General features: G+C 41.1%; 1 protein-coding gene across 1 annotated transcript in view; it reads left to right on the forward strand.

Moving 5' to 3' along the window:
- The first annotated feature begins 3,274 nt into the window (after nucleotides 1-3,274).
- adap1.S (ArfGAP with dual PH domains 1 S homeolog) overlaps nucleotides 3,275-26,316 on the forward strand; it is a 92,701-nt gene continuing 69,659 nt past the window's right edge. The window contains exon 1 of the mRNA XM_041578813.1: nucleotides 3,275-3,597. Coding sequence (XP_041434747.1) covers nucleotides 3,513-3,597 — 85 coding nt within the window. The 5' untranslated portion in view covers nucleotides 3,275-3,512. The remainder of the gene's footprint in view (nucleotides 3,598-26,316) is intronic.

A 26,316-nucleotide genomic window follows, 5' to 3' on the forward strand; every position in this document is an offset into this window, starting at 1 on the left:
CAAAAGTCTTCACCCCCCCTTGACATTTTTCATGTTTTGTTGCCTCACAACCTGGAATTAAAATGGATTGTTTGAGAGTTTGCACCATTTCATTTACAGAACATTTTGTTTGTTTTTTTTATTGTGAAGCAAACAACAAATAGGACAAAACAACAGAAGTCTTCACCGTGCATAACTGTTCACCCCCCCCTAAAACCAGTCCTTTGTAGAGCCACCTTTTGCGGCAATTACAGCTGCAAGTGGCTTTGCATAAGTCTCTATGAGCTTCTCACATCTTGCCACTGGGATCTTTGCACATTCCTCAAGGCAAAACTGCTCCAGCTCCTTCAAGTTGGATGGTTTTTGCTTGTGATCTTTAAGTCTGACCACAGATTCTCAATTGGATTGAGGTCTGGACTTTGCCTAGGCCATTCCAACACATTTAAATGTTTCCCTTTAAACCACTCAAGTGTTGCAGTTTAGCAGTATGCTTCAGCTCATTGTCCTGCTGGAAGGTGAACCTCCCTCCCAATCTCAAATCACAAGCAGACTGACACAGGTTTTGCTCAAGAATATCCCTGTATTTAGCACCATTCATCTTTCCCTCGACTCGGACCAGTTTCTCAGTCCCTGCTGCTGATAAACATCCCCACATGCTGCCCCCACCATGTTTCACTGTGGCGATGGTGTTCTTGGGGTGATGGGAAGTGTTGGGTTTGTGCCAGACATAGCGTTTTCCTTGGTGGCCGAAAACTTCAATTTTAGTCTCATCTGACCAAAGCACCTTCCTCCATACATTTGGGGAGTCGCCAACATGCCTTTTGGCAAACTCAAAATGTGCCTTTTTATTTTTAACTTTAAGTAATGGCTTTTTTCTGGCCACTCTTCCACAAAGTCCAGCTCTATGGAGTGTACGGCTTATTGTGGTCCTATGGACAGATACTCCAGTCTCTGCTGGGCAACTCCTTCAGGGTAACCTTTGGTCTCGGTGCTGCCTCTCTGATTAATGTCCTCCTTGCCCAGTCTGTGAGTTTTGGTGGGCGGCCCTCTCTTGGCAGGTTTGATGTCAGATAAGTTGTGTTTATACTGACAGATCATGTGACACTTACATTGCACACAGGTGGACTTCATTTCACTAATTATGTGACTTTTGAAGGTAATTGGTTGCACCTGGATTTTTTAGAGGCTTGATTGCAAAGGGGGTGAATACATATGCACATGGCAGTTTTCAGGGTTTTTTTATTCTTTTTTATATTTTTCTCATTTCACTTCACCAACTTGGACTATTTTGCGCAGATCCATCACATAAAATTAAGAAACATTGAAATTACAGGCTGGAATGTAACAAAATATGTAAAAAGCCAAGGGGTGAATACTTTTGCAAGGCAGTGTATAGGGACACCAGTAGGACACTGTCTGACTGACAAGTTGTTTTTATGAAAAATATATTCTTTTCACAATCTATGGGGCCCAAAAATATAATTTTTCGGATAAAGGGCTTGTTCACCTTTAAATTAAAGTCCGACCAATCCTTCGAAATGATCGTGTGGTTAGTGGCATTCGAATGATCGTACATCTTATGAGTTTTCGGCCGACATCTGTCAGGAAATTGATCAGCCAGGTTAAAAATCTTTGTCGGTCCCAGTGCAATCTATCTATGTTTGCAGGGACAAGCAGGCAGCTCCCCTTTGTTTTCCTGGCAAATTGGTCTTTTTAGTTGATGGACAATTCGTTAGATCGTTCCGAGATAATTGTGGTCTCACGATGATCATCAGATGTTTTAAAAATCTCAACATCTATGGCCCGCTTTAGTTAGCTTTTTATTCAGCAGCTCTCCAGTTTGCAGTTTCAGCATTTTGGTTGCTAGTGTCCACATTACCCTAGCAACCATGCATTAATTTGAATAGGAGACTGGAATATGAATAGGAGAGGCCTGAATAGAAAGATGAGGAATAAAAAGTTGCAATAACAATACATTTGTAGCCTTACAGAGCATTTGTTTTTAAAGGGATCCTGTCATGGAAAAACATGTTTTTTTTCAAAATGCATCAGTTAATAGTGCTACTCCAGCAGAATTCTGCACTGAAATCCATTTCTCAAAAGAACAACCAGATTTTTTTATATTCAATTTTGAAATCTGACATGGGGCTAGACATTTTGTTAATTTCCGAGCTGCCCCCAGTCATGTGACTTGTGCCTGCACTTTAGGAGATAAATGCTTTCTGGAAGGTTGTTGTTTCTCCTACTCAATGTAACTGAATGTGTCTCAGTGGGACATGGGTTTTTACTATTGAGTGTTGTTCTTAGATCTACCAGGCAGCTGTTATCTTGTGTTAGGGAGCTGCTATCTGGTAACCTTCCCATTGTTCTTTTGTTTGGCTGCTGGGGGGGAAAAGGGAGGGGTGATATCACTCCAACTTGCAGTACAGCAGTAAAGAGTGATTGAAGTTTATCAGAGCACAAGTCACATGACTGGGGGCAGCTGGGAAATTGACACTATGTCTAGCTCCATGTCAGATTTCAAAATTGAATATAAAAAAAATCTGTTTGCTCTTTTGAGAAATGAATTTCAGTGCAGAATTCTGCTGGAGTAGCACTATTAACTGATTCATTTTGAAAAAAAAAATATTTTCCATGACAGTATCCCTTTAAAGGGCATGTAAAGTCTAAAATAGAATAAGGCTAGAAATGCTGTATTTTGTATACTAAATATAAACATGAACTTACTGCACCACAAGCCTAATCAAACAAATAATTTATGCTTTCAAAGTTGGCTACAGGGGGTCACCATCTTGTAACTTTGTTAAACATCTTTGCAAGACTAAGACTGTGCACATGCTCAGTGTGGTCTGGGCTGCTTAGGGATCATCATAAACAAAGCTGCTTGAGTTCTGCATGGCTGGGAAGTAAGGCAGGGGCTCCCCCTGCTGTTCATAAATATGATTGTTTCCCTGCTCAGCAGTTAGGGACCATCTGACAATTCCTATTCACAGCAGTAAATGAGGGAAGAATTTCACTGCATACAGTCAGGTTTCTTATAAAAACGGTACACAATTTTTAATTAAAGTCTATTGGAGATAGGTTTCTTTTTCATTAAAGAAAGTAAAAATGGGATTTTATTTTTTTGCCTTTACATGCCCTTTAAGTTAAAGGTGAAGCCTCAATAAGTGCCTGTTGTGCATTTGACTCCACTCTGTAGTGATCTCATGTGTGGTCTCTATATAAAAGCCCGAGCCTTGCAGTACTAAGGCGGAACAGCAGAGGGCGCAGAGTTCGCCCGGTCACGACTTGAGTTTCTTGTGATACGTTGAGAAATGCGGAACCAGAGCAGTGTCAGGGGCTGCGAGAGGAGAGTCCGCTTTGAATGGGAGACACAGAGGAGGCGGCTGTTGTGACTGAACTCGAGACGACTGCACCTGCAGCAATGAGACCCGCGACCCGCTCCCTGCTGTGACCCCGTGTGACTAGCGCTGAGTACGAGGCAGGAGTGGTCGGAGAGTGAGGAGGGGATATCAGGAGAGTCGGCGGACAGCATGGCGGAAGAAAGGAACAAGAGAGCCGTCACTGAGCTGGCGGGGAGACCGGGAAACACTGTGTGCGCTGACTGTGGGGCTCCAGGTAAGGACGAGACTCTGCTCACTATTGTCACTATTGTCGGCTAAATGGAGCCCTTCTGTCTCTTACTCGTCCACCTTCACCTGGGCACGGGGCAGAGCTCGGCACAGACTTTCCCACAGCTTCAGATCTTGACATAAGTGCTGGTGGCACAAAGGTACATTCAGTGTAGCACTGGGACACCACCAGGGACCACCCAAAAACCTTTCACCAGGGGCCACCAATTCGTCTTAGACCAGGGGCCACTCTCGCTACTATTATTCTTCCTCTCCTCACTCAACCTCTATTCTCCTAGTCTCTTTTCTTTACATACTATAACCTATTATTCCATCTATTTAGCCTCTTTTTTTCCATAGAAATAGGGAATTACCATGTAATAGGCTCAATGTTTAGCAGCATGAGGGGCCACTGACACCTGGGCCCACCGGGACTTTTCCTGGTATCCCTGGGGGCCAGTCGGATCAGTGTGGGGCATTTAGAGAGGGGTCTGCAGTCACAAATGGCAGTTACAGGCAAAGCTCTGACAGCTGCAAACAAATGCCACTTGCTCTTATGCCAACTTGCCTCCCCAGCTGCTACACTCAGTTGGACAGCTTTGTAGCCGCCTGTGAGATCAGAATGTTATTAGGAAGTACAAGCTCTAGAGCTGTAACTGAGGCCACAGACATCAGACATTGCTCTACAACAGCAGCAGTACAGAGTGGGCACGGGCATCTCTCATCCAGGCCACGCGATCTTAAACACAAATTATGCAAAAACTGTGACATATTCATCTGTGCCTTTCTGCTTCATGAACTTACTTTTAAGATATGGGTTTTTACAGCGAAATTGCTCATGGACTCCCATAATGTGGAAATCTACCTCTTTAATAGAGCGGTCTGTATTGTGGAGGACTAAAGGTGGTCATAGACGCAAAGATCCTATCGTACGAATCGAGGATTCATAGGATTTTCGGACCAAGTCCTGACATTTTTCGTCCAGCGGAGATCGGTCATTTGGTCGATCGGACAGGTTTCATTTTGTCACGACCGTCCCGCTGGAGCCCATTGCGCTCTCATCATAATCCAATCGTTTGGCCATAGGGCCGAACGTTCAGATTACCCCCGATATAGCCATGCCCGTCAGTGGCATATTGGGGAAAGATCTGCTCTTTTGGCAATTTTCGCCAAACGAGCGCATCTTTGCGTCTATGGTCACCTTAAGGGTAGCACTGAGTCAGCTGCATTTCTTAGAATATGTTTTTGAATGAAATCCAGAAACACACAGATAATTACAGTAGAACCTCGTTTTAAGTTTCCCCTAATTTTGCATTGTTTATTTGTGGTGCCTTCTGTATATTGTGCATAATACATTTCCCTGATTTTACATTTTCCTGAATTTTACACCAAATTTTTCTGGTCCCCTGAAAAACATAAAATGGGGGTTCTGCTGTAGTATACGGGTATTGGATCCACTCTCCAGAAACCTGTTATTCAGAGAGCTCCGAATTACAAAGGCCATCTCCCATAGACTGCATAATATCCAAATAATTCATCTTTGTAAAAATGTTTTCCTTTTTCTCTGTAATTATAAAACTGTTCATTATACATGATCCCAACTAAGATATAATTAATCTTTGTTTTGGAGGCAAAACAATCATATTGGGTTTTATTAATGTTTAAATGATTTGTAGTAGTTTGAAGATCCAAATTACAGAAACATGCCTTATCTGGAAAACCCCATGTTCCGGGCATTCTGGATAACAGGTCCTTTGCATGTTTTACAGCACAGTATAGTGCATAAGTACAGTATAGTCTATTATTGTACAGTATAGTACAAGTATGGGACCTGACATTTTCCAGATAAGAGATCTTTACATAATTTGGATCTCCATACCATACGTCTTCTTAAAATCTTTAAATAAAACCAATAGGGTTATTTTGCTTTTAATATGGATTAATTATATCTTAGATAGGCTCAAGTACAAACTACTCTTTTATTATTACAGAGAAAAAGGAAATCATTTTTAAAATGAAAAATTAATCGATTAAATTATTTGATTAAAATTAAGTCTATGGCAGATGGCCTTCCCGTACTTTGGAAATTTCTGGGTAATGGGTTTCCAGATAACAGATCCTATACCTGTGTGTATATATATATATATATATATATATATATATATATATATATATATATATATATATATATATATATATATATATATATATATATATATATATATATATTCACCTATATAGCACCTGGGTCTTTGCTTCAGTAAGTGTGTGCCACAGCCTTTCTACATATCTATCTATATATATATATATATATATATATATATATATATATATATATATATATATATATATATATATATATATATATATATATATACACACGTAGTAAATATTATAATACAGTATGGTATATAAATACAGTTTACTATACTAAAAGTACAGTGCAGTATCGTATGTAACTACATTTTGATTTATTACAATTTTGTATGGTATATAAGTACAGTATAATAGAAGTACCTGCATAATATATAAAGTACAGTATTGTGTATTGAAATACAGTACAGTATTTTATAGTGAAGTACAATATAGTATGTATTACATATCAGTAGATTTACTGTAGAGGAAACACTTATCTGGGCAAAAAGTATTTCAATAGAAAAAAAACGTATACTGAATATTTCAAGTATCTGCTTCTCCCATAGTCCTTTGCAAGCCAGTGGTTTTGGAGTTGTAGTTTACAACTAAGATGAGCAGATCACGTTTGACATACCCCAACCTTTTTCTTTTCATCCGTGAGCTGCATTTAAATATTAAAAAAAAAAAAAGTTGGGGATCCTGATAAACACACTGTGACTGCCATGGTGTTAAAATGAAAGAGGAAGCCGTGCTCGCAAGAAGCCTCAGCTTTGCAGAAATGTCACACATTGCAGATTGTACTCAGCTTGTGGCTGATCACACATGGAGCAGAAGTAGAGGAGAGAGCTGATTGCAGACTCGTTCTTCGTTATGCGGTTAATGGGAAGGCAGGGTATTCTCTGTCTCACAGATAAAGAGACGGCTAATTCTAAGAAAAGTAAAATAAGTATAAGGGTGTGTGTGTTTGTCATGGTCCTCAAGTAGAAAGCAGAGAAATCAGTATCCATTCAGTGGAGTTCAAAAGGGTCCAAGAGTGACATAGTCCGACGCATTTTGTGCCTACCCAGGGCACTTACTCATAGGCATGGCCATCCGCCAATAGAATCCAATATTGCGCGCACTTTCACGGATCAGCAGACAGCGGTGGTTTTAAAAGGCTTTATTTCCCCAACAGATCACCTAATGCGTTTCCTGTGTTATCACACGTACTCGTATGCCTATGAGTACGTGTGATGACACATGAAACGCGTTAGGTGATCTGTTGGGGAAATAAAGCCTTTTAAAACCACTGCTGTCTGCTGATCCGCAAAAGTGTGCGCAACAGTGTCTGATTGGGCCGGCAGGACACCAGGAAAAAACCCGGTGGGCCCCAGGCTCTTGTGGACCCCACTGGCCCAGATCCGATTCTCAGTGGCACGACCCCTCTTTGTTGGGGATTGCGGTAAAATCAAAATTTTGCGCGTGACCTGCATATATTTGAATGCCTGTGAACATAAATTGAATAAGCGAAAGGTGCGGGGCATCTGCACCTGGGCCCACCCAGTTACAGGTTGAGCGGTGGCAACAATTAGCCCGATTAAATTAACTTCACAGAAGGGGGGGATAGAGTTTGAGCGCAACCAATTTTTTTGGTGTATGACCATCAGTGCCATAGAGATGAATTACTGTAGGAGGAAACCGTGATCTCTGTGCAAATAAATGATGAAGAAATATTGAAATGATGATGTCATAGTGGACAGTGTGATGAAATATTCTTCACTTTTTTTGTAGGGGGCAGGAAGTGCCAATTACTTTTCTGTAGGGTAAAAAAAATCTAATTGGCCAATAAAAAATTTTGTAAAATTTCTAAAATTTGTTTAGCATTCCCAGTGGTGATGTTAGCTGCCAGTCAGGTGTGGGTAGTTGGGCACAGGTGTTCAGGTTACTCACAGTAACAAAGGACATGATTATATTGTGTATGTCTGGCCGTAGAGCTCTGTGTGTAGTGACTCTTTTATACTTACTGTATTAATAACTAGACTGACTCTGCATTTATTGGGCAACTTCCTGCAAAATAACCTTTATCTGCGCGTCTGGATCTAGGACTTTATTCCCTTCTGCTTTCGAGCACAGCACCAAAACCAACCCTGTTTCCTTGAGATATTCGCTGTATTCCTACAGGCACAAAAATATGTCACCAAAAATAAAAATCCTGGCAAGCACATTTAACACTAAGAAGTGCACTTAACTGGGGAGCATCACGTTCCCAGGGGGTTAATGGCCTTGCCAAATGCATCACCAGTCATAATGTATTTCTGCATTTTTTCCACTCTGAGAAGCAGTAAGCTGTTTAAAGGACCACTAACACCAAAAATGAACATTATTAATTCAATTTGATATATTAACTGAATTCTGTCTTGCCCATGTGAAGTATTTTTCTTTGAAGCAGAAGTCTTGGTTTGTCTTTCAGCATGTTTTCTGTCTGCCCTGATGTGTTCAGCCATGTTTATGTGTTGTGTGAACAAAGCCCCAGCCACCCTATGCTACTCGCTCATAGTCATATTTCTACAGCATTTTACAGTCCTTGCCCCAGGTGTGTGTTCCCTATCATATTCACTTAAGAAACAGAGCCTGGTCCCATACCTCCCAACCGGGATAGTCCCGATTTTGACAGCTCAGTGCACAGTCTCGAATTGTTATTGAAATGTCCCATACTCTGCCTGCCCTATGCTCCCTGTGTGTGCCATACTCTGCCTGCTTATTCCCCCTGTGTGTGCCATACTTTGCCTGCCCTATGCTCCCTGTGTGTGCCATACTTTGCCTTCTCTATGCTCCCTGTGTATGCCATACTCTGCCTGTCCTATGCTCCCTGTGTGTGTGCCATACTTTTTCTGCCTTATACTCCCTGTGTATGCCATACTCTGCCTGCCCTATGCTCCCTGTGTGTGCCATACTGTACCTTCCCTATGCTCCCTGTGTGTGTGCCATACTTTTTTTACCTTATACTCCCTGTGTGTGCCATACTCTTCCTGCCCTTTGCTCCCTGTGTGTGCCATACTGTGCCTTCCCTATGCTCCCTGTGTATGCCATACTCTGCCTGTCCTATGCTCCATGTGTGTGTGCCATACTTTTTCTGCCTTATACTCCCTGTGTGTGCCATACTCTGCCTACCCTATGCTCCCTGTGTGTGCCATACTCTGCCTGTCCTATGCTCCCTGTGTGTGCCATACTCTGCCTGTCCGATGCTCCCTGTGTATGCCATACTTTGCCTGCCCTATGCTCCCTGTGTGTGTGCCATACTTTTTCTGCCCTATTCTCCCTGTGTGTGCCATACTCTGCCTACCCTATGCTCCCTTTGTGTGCCATATTCTGCCTGCCCTATGCTCCCTGTGTATGCCATACTCTGCCTGCCCTATGCTCCTATTAATATGAAAACTTTTTTCACATTTGAGTGATGAGTGATATCCCTACAGTGAACATCAACCATTTGGTTTTTTGGTATGCTACCACCATTAATGTGGACATGGTCTTGTGGTAACATGGATGTGGTTTAAAGTGGGTGTGGTCTAAAAACAGGGAGTGGCTTCTATTATTGGCCCTCCACCACATAATGGCAAATGAAGCCCTGTATGTTTAAAAGTAATAATCCCAGTAAATCTGTGATATTGAGACACCAGCCTGGAAAATGTAGGATGCTTCATTGCAAAACCTTTACAACCAATTGCTTATAAATAATTATAAAGAAAATGAGCTACCTTAGAATATGGGTTTAAAATGTGTACGTTTCAGCGGAACACCAGTACTTGATTTGTTCAGCATTTAGTACTATTCAGTGCAGTCTTTGAGGAACTTCCTTCTCCCTGTGATAACTTATGGGCAATCATGGTTAGGTGGTTAATGGGCCAGACAGAGAACATGTGCAGCTCAAGGAAGTAAGGCTTGATGTGTGGTGTCAGGGCAGTTTTGAGCAGAGATTATATATATTCTGAGAATGGTAAGAATTCAGCAGCAAATAATTTGTTTATTTACACTAGAATCTGTCTAACCTCTCCAGACACTTATGGAATGCTGTATATCCCAGTGCAGGAAGCCCAGCCATGCTGTATAATGCCTGGGAGACACCATATGTAATAAACTCACATAAAATATTGACCGGTATGGGATTGGTTGTCTGGAAACCCCAATAGACTCTTTTTATCCAAATAATTACATTTTTTAGAATGATTTCCTTTACTGTATCTCTGTAATAAAAAAATAAAAAAAAAGTACATTGTACAGGTATGGGACCTGTTATCCAGAATGCTCGGGACCTGGTGTTTTCCAGATAACAGTGTGAAATCTGTGATTTGGATCTTCATACCTTAAGCCTACTAGAAGATCATGTAAACATTAAAATAAACCCAATAGGCTGGTTTTGCTTCCAATAAGGATCAATTATATCTTAGTTGGGATCAAGTACAAGCTACTGTTTTATTATTACAGAGAAAAAGGAAATCATTTTTAAAAAGTTTGACAATTTCGACTACTTCGTTAAAATGGAGTCTAAGGGAGACGGCCTTAATTCGGAGCTTTCTGCATAACAGGTTTCCAGATAACAGATTCAATATCTGTCTTTTTATTGGAGGCAAAACAATCCTATTTGGTTTATTTTATGTTTAAATGAGTTTTTAGTAGATTTAAAGGGGCAGATTTACCAAAGGCGAAGTGGCTAATGCTAGCGTCAATTCTCTAGCATCACCGCCCGCAGGGACACTGCCAACTTACTAACGGGCGAGACGCCAATTCGTTAGCGAAAGAGAAAGGCGCTAGTGGTCATTTGCACGCTATCGCCAGACAATTCACTCTGGCAAATGGACTTTATTCTTCAAATTCACTAAAGTGCCAATTTTACTGAACATTACCTCTTTCGCCAGAATTGCCTTCGCCACCTCAGACCAGACAAAGTGCATTAAAGTAGCTAGATCTTCCTCAATCTTCTGTCACTTACATTATATTCCGTGAGCCGAAAATGCATCAAAGTCCAAAAACTGCTGGCGTTGTTTCCTTTTTTCAGTCTGATTGCCTGCAAAAGACCTAACTTAAACTTTTTTTTGGGTAATTGGTTTTCCCACTACATTTGCAAACAAATGGAACATAAATTTAACAATGGGCACATGTTTAGGGCATTAAAATAACTCTATTGTCTTTATTAAGGTTCCCTGGACATTTTAAAAAGTGTAATTTGTAAGTATTTGCACCAATATTTAACAGACGTCCATACAACTTTAAATCCCCAGCCCTATGCAAGATCCCTAGTGAAATTTCGCGAGGCAGAAATGAACACTAGCGCTTCTTCACTATCAAATGCTCGCATTGCCGAAGTAACGCTAGTGAAAAGTCACCAGCGTTCGCGCCCACGACGAAACAACGCATTTTAGTGAATTAGTATAGACAGGTCCCATACCTACTGTACTGAGAATCATTGTTACTATAATAGATGTAATTACATATCAGCATTGAACACAATCCGCATATGACAACCACCATTATAAGTGACAAATGCATCCTCCAATATTTATTTTCCCCCTTAAATAGAAATAGTATTTTCTCCTAAATATCTTCGTACAGCTGCAATTAAATGACCAGCTCTCATAACAATAAATAAAATATAGGTCGGATATCAGCAGGGCCTTGTGGATGGGCTAGTAAGAATTGTATTTGGCGTTAGACATTTATTGCTTAATAAATCATGGGACACTTTTATGGTGAGACCATCGTTGCTACAGAGACTGCAGCTGAGTTTAATTCGCCGCTTTATCTGACTTTTATTTTTTAATTCCGGCATTTATTTGTACAAATTACACTCATTCCCCCAACGTACGGATAAGAAGCTTGTAAAATTTCTTCTTCCACAATTAAATGGACATAAAATTAAGAGATAAAAGTGATTTAAGAAGATCTTCTTTCTTGGCATGCAGTGCAGAGGATTCCATCTTTATCAAAGGAGAGAGTGTTTATAAAAAGGCATCAGTAAGGGTGAAGACACACAGAGCTACTCGTAGCAGCTATTTGTCACAGCTACCAAATAGACAATAGCATTGAATGGTCTATTTTTTTAGCATAGGCAATTCCCACTATTATCTATGGCAGAGTATTTTTTTGGCATTTTGTAGCCACAACAAGTAGCTGCTACTAGTAGCTACGAAATACCCTGCCATAGACAATACTGAGAATTGACTCTACTAAAACACATGTAGGGGGTTATTTATCAAAGTCTGAATTTATCTCAATATTTTCTGCTACAAACTCCGATCAAATCCGCTCAGGTTTTTTATGCTTATTTATTATTACATTTTCCTGAAAATTTGCTTTGTTATAAAAAATCGATTCGATTTGCATGTTTTTTTCGTACGAATTTCATGGGGTATTGTACGAAACCCAACGGTACAGTGAATCGAAACAGAGAATGGTAGAGAACAGAATGGCCAAATGGGAGAAAAGGAACAACAAATGGAATGTAAAGAAGTGCAATGGGGACAGGGAAGAGAGGACAGGAGCAGGTAAGAGGATGTAATGATCAAATTGGGTGGATAGAGAGAGTGGTGATCCTAAATTTTCCTTCCTTGTGGGCCCTTTGTACCCCAGTTCCTCACCATACCCAGATGTCCAGTTCTGAATGAATGATACATGGAATCCAGATGAAGACAGACCTGTACACGGCTTATGACCTCCTTCTTTCGGATCAGTGTGTGGGGGCAGCTAAGTGAATTGTATGAATGCCAGCCAGTGGTGTAACCAGTTGTCATTGGGCCCCACAGCAAATTAATTCTAGGGCCCCCAACATATCCACATGTTGTCCAGTTTTACCAATACTGTATATGTTGTAATTGCTCTTTATTTGGGCCTCATGGGGCCCCTTATACGTTCTGGGCCCCCCTAAAGCTGCAAGTTCTGCTTCCTCTATAGTTAAGTCCCCTGATTCCAGCAGCTCAGTCCCAGTAAGACCAGGCTGCTCTGTAGCAAAGGTCAGAGCAGGGTTGGACTGGGGGGCCCTGGGCCCACCGGGACTGCTGTCCAGGGCCCCCCTCCGGACCCCCCGGTGCCGGCGCGCATGTGCAGCCAGAGCAGTGCCAGCATGCATGCACAGCTGGAGCCGCACAGTGAGCATGCGTGAAGTGGCGTCGCATATTGATTTTTTTAGCAAGGCCCAGGTGATTGGCAGAGGGGTCTGGCCCAGCGGGGGCCCACCGAGTTTTTTTCCCGGTCTCCCGCCGGGCCAGTCCGATCCTGGGTCAGAGCAATGCAATTTCTAAACAAAAGAATTTAATGATAAACCAAACAAGCCCTGCTCACAGTGCTTGCTAGGGGCAAGCTGACAGCGCTAAGCAGTACCATCTGGGGCTGAGAGACTCTGGGCCTGTCATTGATATTCGCATAGACTTTAAATATGGATTCCTGGATTATCTACGTGCATTGAAGTTCTGTATGAGTGTAATGTTAGACTAAATTATAGTATTTTGTTGTAAAGTTTTCAATAAAAAACATAAAAACCTAATGGCTTTCTCCTGTAACCCTCATCTCTAAAAATGCCTTCTGTGCTCGATATCTATATATTAGTGATGTGTGGGTTGGCTAACACCCAACCCTAATTATCCTCACCCAACCCTAGCCGAACCCTAGCCGAACTTGGCCTGAGCCGTAGGTCCTGCAGATTTTGGGCCAGCCTGTACATCACTACTACATACAGTACTGTTTGTAATATTGCCAGGGATGAACAGGGCATTACCAGGGGAACAACAGACAATTTATGAGAAATATACTCTAGGAGGTTTATATATCTGTTCTCTCTATGCAACCTGTCATTTATATGAATGAAATTGCAGGTGTGCGGTTTTGGGCTAAAATTTGTCTGAAACAGTCTCTATTCAAAATTACAGGTATGGGATCTGTTATCTGGAAACATTATCCAGAAAGCTTGGAATTACGGGAAGGTCGTCTCCCATAGACTTTATTTTATCTAAATAATCCAGATTTTAAAAAAATATTATTTCCATTTTCTCTGTAATAATAAAACATTAGAAAAAGTTTGATGAGCACTCCATTCAACCATTGAAATAAAAGAAGTCAATTTTTATTTTCTACATATTAAAAGCATCCGAAAGGGTGAATGGAGTGCTTGTCAAACTTTTTCTACTGATCGTGACTCACCTACCGCTAAGGGCTTGGGGCGATGCACCTGGGCCACCCGTGATAAATTCCTTCTGATAAATTATCCGCGATTCTGGTTTAAGCATTTGTGATTCCCAGGAGTAGGACCCGGGGTATTCACACCCGGGTCACCACCTTTTTCGGGTGAGTTGTCTTTATGGGAATGTTGTAATTGCCCACTAGAGTTGCAATAGGCACCATACAGCAAAGCTTTATGTATAAGATTTTCAGTGCTCTAATTAGCGGCGTTCACTTTTTGGTAATTTATAGTGAACGGAACCAAATTTAATATTATAAATTTTGTATTTAAATAATAAAACAGTAGCTTGTATTTGATTCCAACTAATATATAATTAATCCTTATTGGAAGCAGAACCAACTTATTGGGTTTACTTTATTTTGTAGTATGGGATATGAATAGGAGGGGGCCAAAATAGAAAGATGAGTAATAAAAAGTAGCAATAACAGTAAAATGTGTAGCCTTAAAGAGCATTAGTTGTTTACATCATTGACCCCCAATTTGAAAGATGGAACGAGTCAGAAGAAAGTTAAAAAATTCAAAAAACTTTGGGAAAACGAAGCACTCCGAATGTCATCCCACCAGCGGTTTACATTTTAGCCAGCGGGAGGCAGTTCAGGGAGATTAGTCGCCACAAAGAAGAGGAGATCTGAGCATGTGCCCTGACCCCTAAATTACTCCATTGTTACTTATGTTTGTGTTCATTCTCCAGCTGTTTGAATCAGGTTCTGTTGCAGTATCCCCCACTTTTTTTATTTTTTTTGCACCCACCACTCTCCTTCCTATTGTAACAAAATAGGCAGTCCATACAGATAAAATACAGCCCCACAGCATAGTGGGATATATCCAAATGTTGTAGGTATCACTTTAATGAAGCAGCCATAGGTTTTGTGAATTTATCTGCTGCGGCACTGACTCACTCAGCAAGATCCCGGCATCAACAGCAAGTGTGGGTGCAATAAAACCTACAATAAGTTCAGCTTGTGCAACTGTACACGGACATAGGGGATGTGCAAATAGCATAGTGCTATCAAGGGAGCTGAATGTAAAATAAAGAGAGGAAGCTGTCGTAACATTAGAGGCCGCAACCTGGGCGCTTTTATATACCCTTTTCTCTTTCACAAACCACAGGCTTATTGCTTGCCTAATATACAGTCCTACTATGTTACTTCTTTATTCTACAAAAGTGGAACATCACATTTATTGCACCAGATGATCAAATAATTCTCCTTATACCTCTGCCTTCTTGCTCTGGTCACTGCTAGTGGTATGCTATTCTTTATCAAACACACAAAGAGTATATTGCCCTGCTGCCAACTGTCGCTCATTCCAGTTTTATGCCGCTTTTATCCTAAATCACGATAGGTTTCTGTTATTAGTGCCGAAGTGTCAGCTTAAACAATGCGTTGCCTGCATTATTGTATAACAGTCATCATTGTAAACTGAGCTCTGCTGTAATGTTTCAGTAGTGTAGAGAATGGCCAGGGAGAAAGATTGCTTTCAATAACAGTTGCATTCATAAATAACAACCATTGAACATTTGTAATGAATGCGCAGTAAATAATTGCTTATTATTATATTTTGTTTCATTAGATAAAACTCAAGTATTAGGTTTATATCGCTTTAAAACTGCAGTGTTGATCTGTGTTGTGTTCTCTTTCGATCTCCGACATTTGAGAATGATTATTGTCTCTGTTATACATAAGATATCCTATAGAGGCATTGTTGGACTGGGTCAGGGCCCACTCTCCCCGCTGCCTGGAAGGAATTTTGGGGTCTTGACTCCATCTCCCTCTACATTGCAACTATGGATACAAAGTAAAAGGTACAGCACTCAGACGGGGAGGGGTATTTGCAGCTGTTCGCTACCTGCTACTTTCTAGGAACTTCAGCACTTCACTCCATCTCCATCTCCCTTTCCAGTCATGGCCACAAAGTAAAAGGTACAGCGTGTGGGGTGATATTTGCTGGTGGTGGCGGGTTTGACAAATTTGTAGGGGTAAAGGGCAAAGGAGGTGGCAGCCCAACTCCAACTGAACACTGCTGATATATTGAATTTTGTACTAACAGCATCACCTGCTGGTCAGTTTTATGACCATGTTACAGTTGGGAGAACATTTTAGAAGAAAAACCGAGAACTCTTCTAATGTTGCTCTGTTCAGGAAAGACATGAGAAAAGACATGTGACATAGAGAACTGGAAACTCGTTTGTCTACATGGTTTGGAACTGTCTGTGACTAACCAATTTCTGTGGCCTTCCCTGGATTTAGCACAGCTCCCAATGGTCCTTATTTTCACTTGACAGTCCTGTGTTATGCACCGGAAAAAATAGGCTGGTATGGTATAAATAGAACCAGGGCTCTCATCATTGCCATGCTATGCCAAGAACCTGGTAGTTATAAGGTATATGGGTAAGCAGATAAGTCATATTAGACTTACTTACAAGGCCAGGACTGCCTAGAGACAATTATCAATATCTGGCCCTTTGGGTATTTGTCAGTCTTAATGATGATATCTAGTTGGTTTTCCTTTACCTTTCAATTTATAGTCAACCAAAAACTATGCCATCTTAACCAGAGAGGTCTTAAATTGGCCAAACATGCCAATTGGGCCCATTCTGCCCAATCCTCTGGGTATGTATGCCAGTTGGGGACTGTTCAGGCCAATAATCATTTGGTCTTGGTGGGTTGAGGCTTATTGGTCATGATGGAAAATATTGAGCTGCATCTCCTCTCCAATGCCTTTAGGAAATTGCCAAAATGAATGTGTGCAAAGGTGGCCATTAAGGAGTATGGGCTCTGACAATATTAGTCTTTTAAAATGCTGGTCAGGATACAATGTGGGGTGGCCCAATGCATGGTATTTTTTTACTGTTTGGGCAGTGTGTTATGAGGCAGGTACTAGCAAACCGGCTTGCCATTTCAGTTTATTGGCACCTGTCTGTCTGTGGCCAGTTACAGGTGGATACAGGGCAAGGAAAGAGCCAGAGGCAGAATTGGGTTGGCAGTGCTGCCTGTGTTGCTAGATACATGCTCTCTAGGGATGTACGGAACCAAATCCGAAAACCTTCTGCACTGGATAATCTGGCGTGCCGATTTTTTTCAGCTATTTAGGGTTTGGCCAGGCTCTTGTATTCGAGAAATTTGCTAAAGATAAGGTGGCCATACACGGAGATCCGCCATTGTTGATGTTGCTAAACTAGAGGATCTCTGCACGATATGCCCACATCGAGGTGGGCAATATCGGGCTGATCCGAACCTGGGCCCCAGGGCCCAACGTTGGATCAGAATGGAGGACATACGGGCGGTGGGATCGCGGGACCGCGTCACGAACAGATGCGGCCGTTATCCGACAGGATTTTTTTACCCTGCCCGATCAACATTGGGCCAACATTTGGCCAGATATTGATCAGGGATGCCCGTCGGATGGCCCCACACACACAGGCCAATAAACTGCTGACTCGGTCTGTGAGTATCTTTTACTCACAGACCGGGGGCCTATAGCCCAGATCTGGCCTAATCTTGAACCAAATCTGGGATGTGGGTGCATCCCTAATGTAAAACCAGCTCTTCTCTATATAAATGTCTCAACTTCTGCAAGATTCAAATTTTAATAAGACTAAGTAGTGATGGGACTGAATTATAATATTGTTATCAGATTATGTGGCATACAATTTTGTGTGGTGCATCCCTGTAACCATGGTGATTATCACGCTACAGTTTTTTTGGTTTCCGTACTTGTACACATTGGGCCATTTTATTCTGCGGATTAGGGTTAAAGGCTGAGTTAGACTGCACTCTGCATGCAGATTTGCTTAAATGAGGAATTTGCTGAAAATAGAATTTGTTTCTTTTAGTGATTTATTTAGGGAAATGAAGGCTGAGGGTAAAAAAAGAAAGATATATTGGTTAAAACAAGATAGCTGCTCCTCATAGGTGGGGCACTCTTTTCTACCGAGCAAGGTGGTAATCAACTGAATTGCGCTTTGTGTCCACATTTTACTGCTCAAAATCACAAGCATATAACCATCACCATGTGCCAGTTTTGTATCTGTCCATCCACTGGTTTGTGACAGATGCAGTAACACAGGAATTTAAGTAAAATGCACTGTATTGCATTAAAGAAAAACATGCGGATGCACGTGGATTTATTGTACTGAATAGATTGTTGGAAAGAACATATTTTTGTTGATCTGTATTTTTGGATGATAACGATGTGGACTAAATGTAGACAGAGTTGTCTGTAGGGGGTACAAATAATGGCAACTGTGCACTGAGCTTAAAGAAAGGAAAAGTTAAAAGTAAGTAAGCTTTATTAGAAAGGTCTATATAAATACACCAGTAAACCATCAAAGTAATGCTGCTCTGAGTCCTCTGTCAAAAGAAACACCTCACGTCTATCCTTTTATTGTGTACACATGGGCTTCTGTATCAGACTTCCTTCTTTGAGCTTAAACATCCAGGGTTTGGGCTTGAGCATGCTCAGTTTGCTCCTCTCCCCCTCCCTTCTCTTTCCTCCCTCCTCCCCTCCCTGCTGTAATCTGAGCCCAGAGCTATGAGTGAGCAGGGAGAGACTCGGGCAGGAAGTGATGTCACACCAAGCTAAAATGGCAGCTTCTATCCTAAACAAACAGAGGGATTCTAGAGCTGTTTACTTAGGTATGGTAAAGCATTCTACAGAATATATAAAGTGTTCTAGCTTGCACTATTGATGTTAATCTATTGTCTTTCCTTCTCCTTTAACACATAGTGGATAGTGGGAGAAATATTGCTACTATAATAACACAACACTTTTTATTAATGTTGGACAGCTTTGGTTCTTCGGCTATTGTTCAAGTACAATTTTCCTAAGTTGTGGGGCAGGGGTGTTCATGCTAAAGATCCAGTACTAGCTATACAAATACTTCTGTCCCACAAAGTCTGTGATCCCAAGGCCCTGATGTATGTAAAAAAAAGCCATGGTTGTCCTATGTCTTTCCACTCAACTGTGCCAACTGACTTTTGGGCAAAGTGCTCTTCTCATTCCTAAATAACTTGCAGGGGGATCACTGGCAGCTGATTTGAGCATGTCAACTTGTTGGGGGTATAAAACCTAAATGTGACAGAAGGGGTATATTTTGGCCTTAGAATATATAGAATAAATCTCTCTTTGAAATGTTCCTCTTAAGGACTCGCCATCATTTTGTATAACAACTAGAAAGCTGTCATTAGGGGGCTTCGATTGTCCTGTATTCCGAACTAAAACAAATATCTGTAGATGACGCATGCACCAAAGATAAAGATCTTTTACCAGTTTACCGGGTGACTTTTATCTCTGGTGTAATTTATCTATTGTGCTTTGTGCAGAGCAGTCAGAACTGATTATGCAGTAGGAAAAGGACTTAGCAATGTCACGGCGAGCCATATCATTCATCATTCTTCCATTAATCCATTCCTCAGTAGTAAATTGCTGATAAATATGAAATTGAGCATTGTAAGGTTTATTCTCTCCTCTCTATAACTGACGTGGCAGAAGAGAAGCTGCATGTTCAGGAATAGCCGGTGATTCATTTGTTTCCCACAAAGCCGTAGGAGCTCTAGGTTCAGCTGCCCTACAGTATATATCTCTATATTTTATTATGCTGAGGACATTTGGAGCTGCCTGTTGCAGCACATAACCATTTGGACGGCTGCTCCTTAGAAGGCAAATTTTGTTGGAGTGTTGCGAGTGCCAGAGGAATCCTTGCAGATGCACTGATATTTGATCATATAAACAAATGAAAGTCGTGGGGATTCTAGTTAGATTTGCTCCAGGGACAAATCTCGGGAAGTGTCTCATATCTTTGTTTATACACCTGCTGGAAGCAGCATCTGCCATCATAAGCATTACTTTATTAAAATACTGTTAGACTATTTTACTAACAGTGGCCAGATTTGGCCTACTGCATTAATCACGAGTAAACCAATACCCTAGGGCAACCACCTAGCAAATATTGTTGATTAGTATTTTGTGGGTTAAATAAGGAATGTAAACCTATTTGGCACTCTTCTAATACCTAAAAAACAAAATGAAAGAAGGGAACATCAGAGCAACCTCTTTCTTTCTCCTGACAACTTCCTTGACTACTTGGTGGTCAGACTGGTCACAAACTGACCAGCAGGTGGCGACGGTGTAACAAAATTCATTCATATTAACCGCACATGTATCCCTTAATATCTTGGAATAAAAAGAAAATAAATAATGAATCTAAATGACAAAAGTGCTTAGAATAGTACTCTCATCAATTTTACTTATTTTAAAGGTTTACTTATCCTTTAAATTATTTTTTTATTTGATGTTCCTGGTTACATTGCCCCTACTGACTGAAATAGGGAAATTAGAGCAACTGCTTGGTTGCTATGAGTTACTAGAACTAGAGCATGTTATTACAAAAGCTCTGGCGTTTCATATACATTGCCTTGTTGACCTATTTTAACTGTGAATACTTTAAACACATTCCATGAAAAAGGGTGCCCAAACGGTAGAACTGTTACTTACCATTAGATCTTCAGCTGATGACCAGCAGATCTCTTGCATACCCCTGCCCCTAAAACGGTCTTCGGTTCAACACAATTTTTAAGGTCCAACATGTGGTCAGGGTCCCCCTTGGTTCAAAGTTATAGATCTATTTAAGGCAGAAAGTAAGGGGCCGATTCATGAAGCTCGAGTGAAGGATTCGAATTAAAAAAACTTCGAATTTCGAAGTGTTTTTTGGGCTACTTCGACCATCGAATGGGCTACTTCGACCTTCGACTACGACTACGAATCGAACGATTCAAACTAAAAATCATTCGACTATTCGACCATTCGATAGTCGAAGTACTGTCTCTTTAAGAAAAACTTCGACCCCCTACTTCGGCAGCTAAAAGCTACCGAAGTCAATGTTAGCCTATGGGGAAGGTCCCCATAGGCTTGCCTGAGATTTTTTGATCGAAGGATATTCCTTCGATCGTTGGATTAAAATCCTTCGAATTGTTCGATTCGAAGGATTTAATCATTCGATCGAAGGAATAATCCTTCGATCGTTCGATCGCAGGATTTGCGCTAAATCGTTCGACTTCGATATTCGAAGTCGAACGATTTTAGTTCCTAGTCGAATATCGAGGGTTAATTAACCCTCGATATTCGACCCTTCATACATCTGCCCCTAAGTGTCTGTTCCTAATCTCACCCTTTTTGAGAACAAATAGCACTCTTTCCAACTCTCACCATAGAAGAGGCAGCACTATAGTTTGGGGACCTCTGCTGTAGAGGCTGAAGCTCATATAAATTCTTAACTGCGGATTTGCCGTGCTGTTATTGTGACTTAGCAAAGTCCTATCCTGATTGACATATCACTGTCCCTGGAAACCCCAAGTGACAAATCTCTTGCCGTGTAACAAGCCTTTCCAAAATGGATTTTTTACTTGCGACAAACTGACCTATCACGCACCATCAAGCGGTACAGAGGCTGTGATTGATTGATCTGCCGCCGGAACTCTGGAGGAATGTGACATTATCGCAAGAGACAAGTGGCTGATTTTTTAAATGGTGTTCCCGGAATGTTTTGAGACAAAGGACGGGGCATTTATTCAAAGAAAGTACTTTTCTTGTGTCTGAGCTGAGGGAGCTGATCTACAATGTGTTCTAAATTCCACTTTTTAGTCTAAAACTGGCCATACTCAGACCAGTTTTGTTCTGTATGCTGGCATAAAACATACACAGTCAATATTTACTGTATGGATCAGGGGGTGTAACTACAGAGGAAGCAGACCCTGCGGCTGCAGGGGGGCCAAGGAGGTAGAGGGGCCCCATGAGCCTGTAATAATTCATATACAATTGCAGTAAATGTTGGTAAAACAAGTCAACCTCTAGACATTTTGGGGGCCTAAAAAATAGTTATGCCACTGCCATTGGACAGGATACAAAATGTCAGATGAGTAGCCACAAACTCCACAGTTACAGTTGTTCAGCTGACAAATAGAGCAATAGCAGGAGACACATACCTGTGTGCAAATTGCCACCTGCAACTTTCTCCATGGCTTCCCCTCCATTTCTGAGTGGTGGGGTACGTAAAAAAAAATCAGGCATCCCCCCTCCTGCCTCTACATGTCCTTTCATTCAGGCGTACGTTAAAAGTAAAGTTAGGGAGCACCAGGTTGCACTGCTCTCTGTACCAAGTGGTGGATTTTTGATCAAATGCTCAGTGTAAAGAGCAGCATTTCCCAGGACACAAATACAGGTATGGGATCTGTTATCCAGAAAGCTGGGATTTCCGGACAAGGAATCTTCCTGTAATTTGGATCAACATATCCAGATAATAATATTATCCACAATTGTTTCTTTGCTTCTTAAATTGTAACAAATGTATCTAAGTGCACCCACCACTTATTCTGTGCTCTCTGCCAAAAGCCAATTATGTTTTGAAATTTTGTATCTTTTTCTGGCTGTTCAGTGCAGGAGATCAAAGAAGGTCGGGACATTTCAGTAACAATCCGAGACTGCGGGTTGAGATGTCAAAATCGGGGCTGTCCCGTGAAAAATGGGACAGTTGGGAAGTATGCATTTAAACAATTAGGGGCTCTTTAACCTATTTGTAATCATACACTGGTCAACAATGTGTATTTGCTGCTTGCTCCAGGGCCAAATAGTTTTCATGCCGGGCTGTAACTGTTGTTATAATTCAGGGCACTAATAAGAATGCATTTTTCATTCCATCATCCATTTTCTGGACCAAACACATTTTTTAGGTGTCCTTCTTTGTGATACTGAACGGGTCAATTTGGGTTTTGGGGTAACAATTGCGTTGATGTTACGTTCCATTGATAAAAGAGTGAGCAGGGATTTTATGACTGTTTCAAGCTGTGGTTATTAACATTCTGTTTCCCATATCAGGTGCTATATTATATGGCTTGCAGACCCTCTCAGATTTTTTATGATTTACCTGGTGGGAGCAATGGGGTAAGGTGCATTGACCATAACCAAAAAAATCACCCAGATTTGGTTTTCAGACATCTCTGGAATTATTGTTCCCAATTCCCAGATACATTCTGAAAATCAGGTGCAGGGGTGTAACTATAGAGAAAGCAGACCCTGCGGATGGAGGGGGGCCCAGGAGGTATAGGAGGCCCCCATGAGGCCCCAATTAATAAGCAATTTCTACATATATTGGACAATCTGTGAATATGTTGGGGTCCTAAAATTTATTTTCTGTGGGGCCCAGTAACATCTAGTTACGCTACGGATCAGGTGTTGGGCCTGTTACTCGAGGCTTCAGCTTGTGAATCAGTGCCACATGTCATAGCACTCAACCTTTATTTCTTAGGAACGACTAAAGGTGGCCATACATGGGCCGATAAAAGCTGCCGACAGACCAAGTCTGCAGCTTATTGGCCCGTGTATGGGGCCCCCCGACTGGCTTCCCCGATGGAAAAGGCCAGATCTCGATCGGATGGGGCAAAAAATCTCGTTGGATCGCGGCCGCATCTGTTTGTTGATGCGGTCCTGCAATCCGACCCCCGTTCCCATTCGTTAGGATCCGATCGTTTGGCCCTAGGACCCACGATCGGATCAGCTCGATATTGCCCACCTCAAGGTGGGCATATCTGCGAGAGATCTGCTCGTTTGGACGACATCGCCAAACGAGCGGATCTCTCCGTGTATGGCCACCTTAAGTTGTAACGTGAGTTTCAAATTTGCTCAGAATTAGCTATGCACATTGTTCGAATTACTGTTTAAACAGCATTAGGAATAATTAAGGATGCCTGATTTATAGGGTGCTAAACCATAAATGCCAATTGTTCTGATGATACAGGTGATACAGCCCCAAATCATTGACCCAAAAGCCATTAGTGTGTTTGGAAATCAGTGAGAGACTACCAAATACAGTAGATGGTACTATTGAGTTTATTCTGAACTGGGGATACTGGGAGGGAGAAGCATGGTGGGTAGGAAGGGTGGATATGAAGGCAGGCAGTTGAATGTTGTTTGAGGACAAAAGTCGATTCTTACACTGAATATTGAATTTGCCACTTGATAGTTGCTTAACCACTTGATTTATCCTTCTGACGCAGATAGTGGTTTTAGCAATTTGTCTCCCAAGCCTTGTGTCACAAACGTCTCGCTCCTCTTGATGAACGTTAGCATTGGAGATTTTTTTCACATTCTGCTGCTATCCATGCATCACTTTTATTTCCTAAACATTATTGACTTTTATGTCTGCCAGACAATTACTTGCATTTACTGGAGACGGATCTGTGTATTTTCTGAATGGACTCCATCATAGCTCATAGCATACTAGCTCTCTCTTGATAAAGCCGTAATACTGACATAATGAATTGATTACTGCAAATCCTGACACATCAATCATCCCAGGGATCTGTCTTTGGAGCCCTTGCTGCCTGTGACTTTGCTTTGCCACAATTTCATTCATCAGATCCTCTCACTGAAACTTCATTAAAGGGACAGTTAACCCTGCTTTACTGTACTGCTGTAATGTAGCAGCCCAAATACCCAAACCCAGCTGAGCTGACTCTCTAATTGAATTAGAATAGGTCTGCATGGTTAAGTTTACATTTGTTCTAATACAGTTTGTGTCAGTTTAAGCTGCATATTATGCATTAAATTTGTCCTGAATATAATTGAATTACACTTTTTGGGGGTTAATTAACAAAATCCGAAAAGTTCTTTCTATTTTCTGAAAATGACTTCAACAAAATCCGCACTGACTTCCCCTCCCCTCTACTTATCAATACATTTTCATAAATTTTCCTTATATGAAAAAGTCAGCAGCAGCAGAAACAGATACATTCTGAAGAATCCCATTGTATACTACAGAGCTTATCTGTTATCTGCTGTGTATCCTGTGCCTTTTCTCCTTTTTCAGCTTTGAATGGCTGCCCCCATGGCTACACAGCAGCTTGTTTATATAAACTATAGTTGAGTTTCTGAAGCAAATACACCAGTTGTACCAGTGCAGGGCCACACTACATTATATTGTCATTACTTTAAAACCCTTTCATGTTTTGCTGTTCCTGTTCCTCTAACTCAGTGGTCCCCAACCAGTAGCTTGCAAGCAACATGTTGCTCTCCAACCCCTTGGATGTTGCTCTCTGTGTCCTCAGAGCAGATGCTTATTTTTGAATTCCAGGCTAGGAAGCAAGTTTTAATTGCGTAAAAACTAAGTATAGTGCCAAGTAGAGCCTCTTGTAGGCTGCCAGTCCACATAGGGGCAACCAAATAGCCAATCACAGCCCTTATTTGGCACTCCAAGGGACTATTTTATGCTTGTGTTGCTCTCTAACTCTTTTTACATTTGAATGTGGCTCACGGGTAAAAAAAAGGTTGGGGACCCCTGCTCTAACTTATGTAGATCCAAATTACAATAAGACTCGTTATCCAGAACCCCCCAGATCCATAAGATTCTTGATAACAGGTCCTATACCTGTATATCTAAACTAAGCAATAGCAGATTTAGAAAACACTACACCCTCTATATTACTGTTCTGCAAATTGATGTCTTCAAAACAAATTGATTGGGAAAGCCTAGCAGGTATTACAAGTATTAAAATGCCTTAAAACCGTAAAACAAAATGCTTGATTCCAGTGTTTGTATTGGGAAAGATAACGGGGACAACGGAATTTATTTGAGAAAAGATGGCAGCCCATTAACATCAAAGCTGATAGGCCTTTGTGCCATATGCCTAATGGTTTTACTTAGCATGAAAAGCCATACAAAGCATAATCAGCTTTGCAAATCCATTCCTTGTTTCTATGAATTGCCAATTCAAGTTGATGTATTACCAAGATAATTGGAGTCACAGCCGAGAGTGGAGTCATTTATGTGATATTAAAAGGGCAATTGATGTGCATCGACCTGAAACACAGGCAATATAATACACTAGATTTTGATATTGCGATGCAGAGTTATCTGGCTGTATTATACAGGAGCTACAAGCTAAGGGCATTTGAATTCTGGTATTTATTTTTTTAAAGAATTGGATCAAATATGAATTTCTGCCAGTTCTTCAAAGCCTTGGACATGGACATAGACCAAGAAAACAGTCCTTAAGGGATAGTCACATACAGCCTTTAATTACATGTTTTTTTTTCCCTTTTAAATACATAGGGAATAAAGCATGCATTTGTAAACAAATTGAGGATATCAGCTCATTCCATAACTATAAGGCCAAGCACTTTGATCAGTCTTGAAATTCCAGAGTGATTTTCTAATGTCCTTATTCTAATCTATAATCTATAGCAGTGGCCACATTATGATTATATAATTCTAACACACACGTATCATTCTCTAAAGGCATCACTAAACTGTCATATATAGTAGTCATATATATAGGACTGTACAGTGAAAGGGCAGGCCATGTTAATTAAGGGTCCTTTTTATAATGCTGT

Source organism: Xenopus laevis, chromosome 9_10S, assembly GCF_017654675.1.
Source record: "Xenopus laevis strain J_2021 chromosome 9_10S, Xenopus_laevis_v10.1, whole genome shotgun sequence".
Classification (NCBI taxonomy): Eukaryota; Metazoa; Chordata; class Amphibia; order Anura; family Pipidae; genus Xenopus; species Xenopus laevis.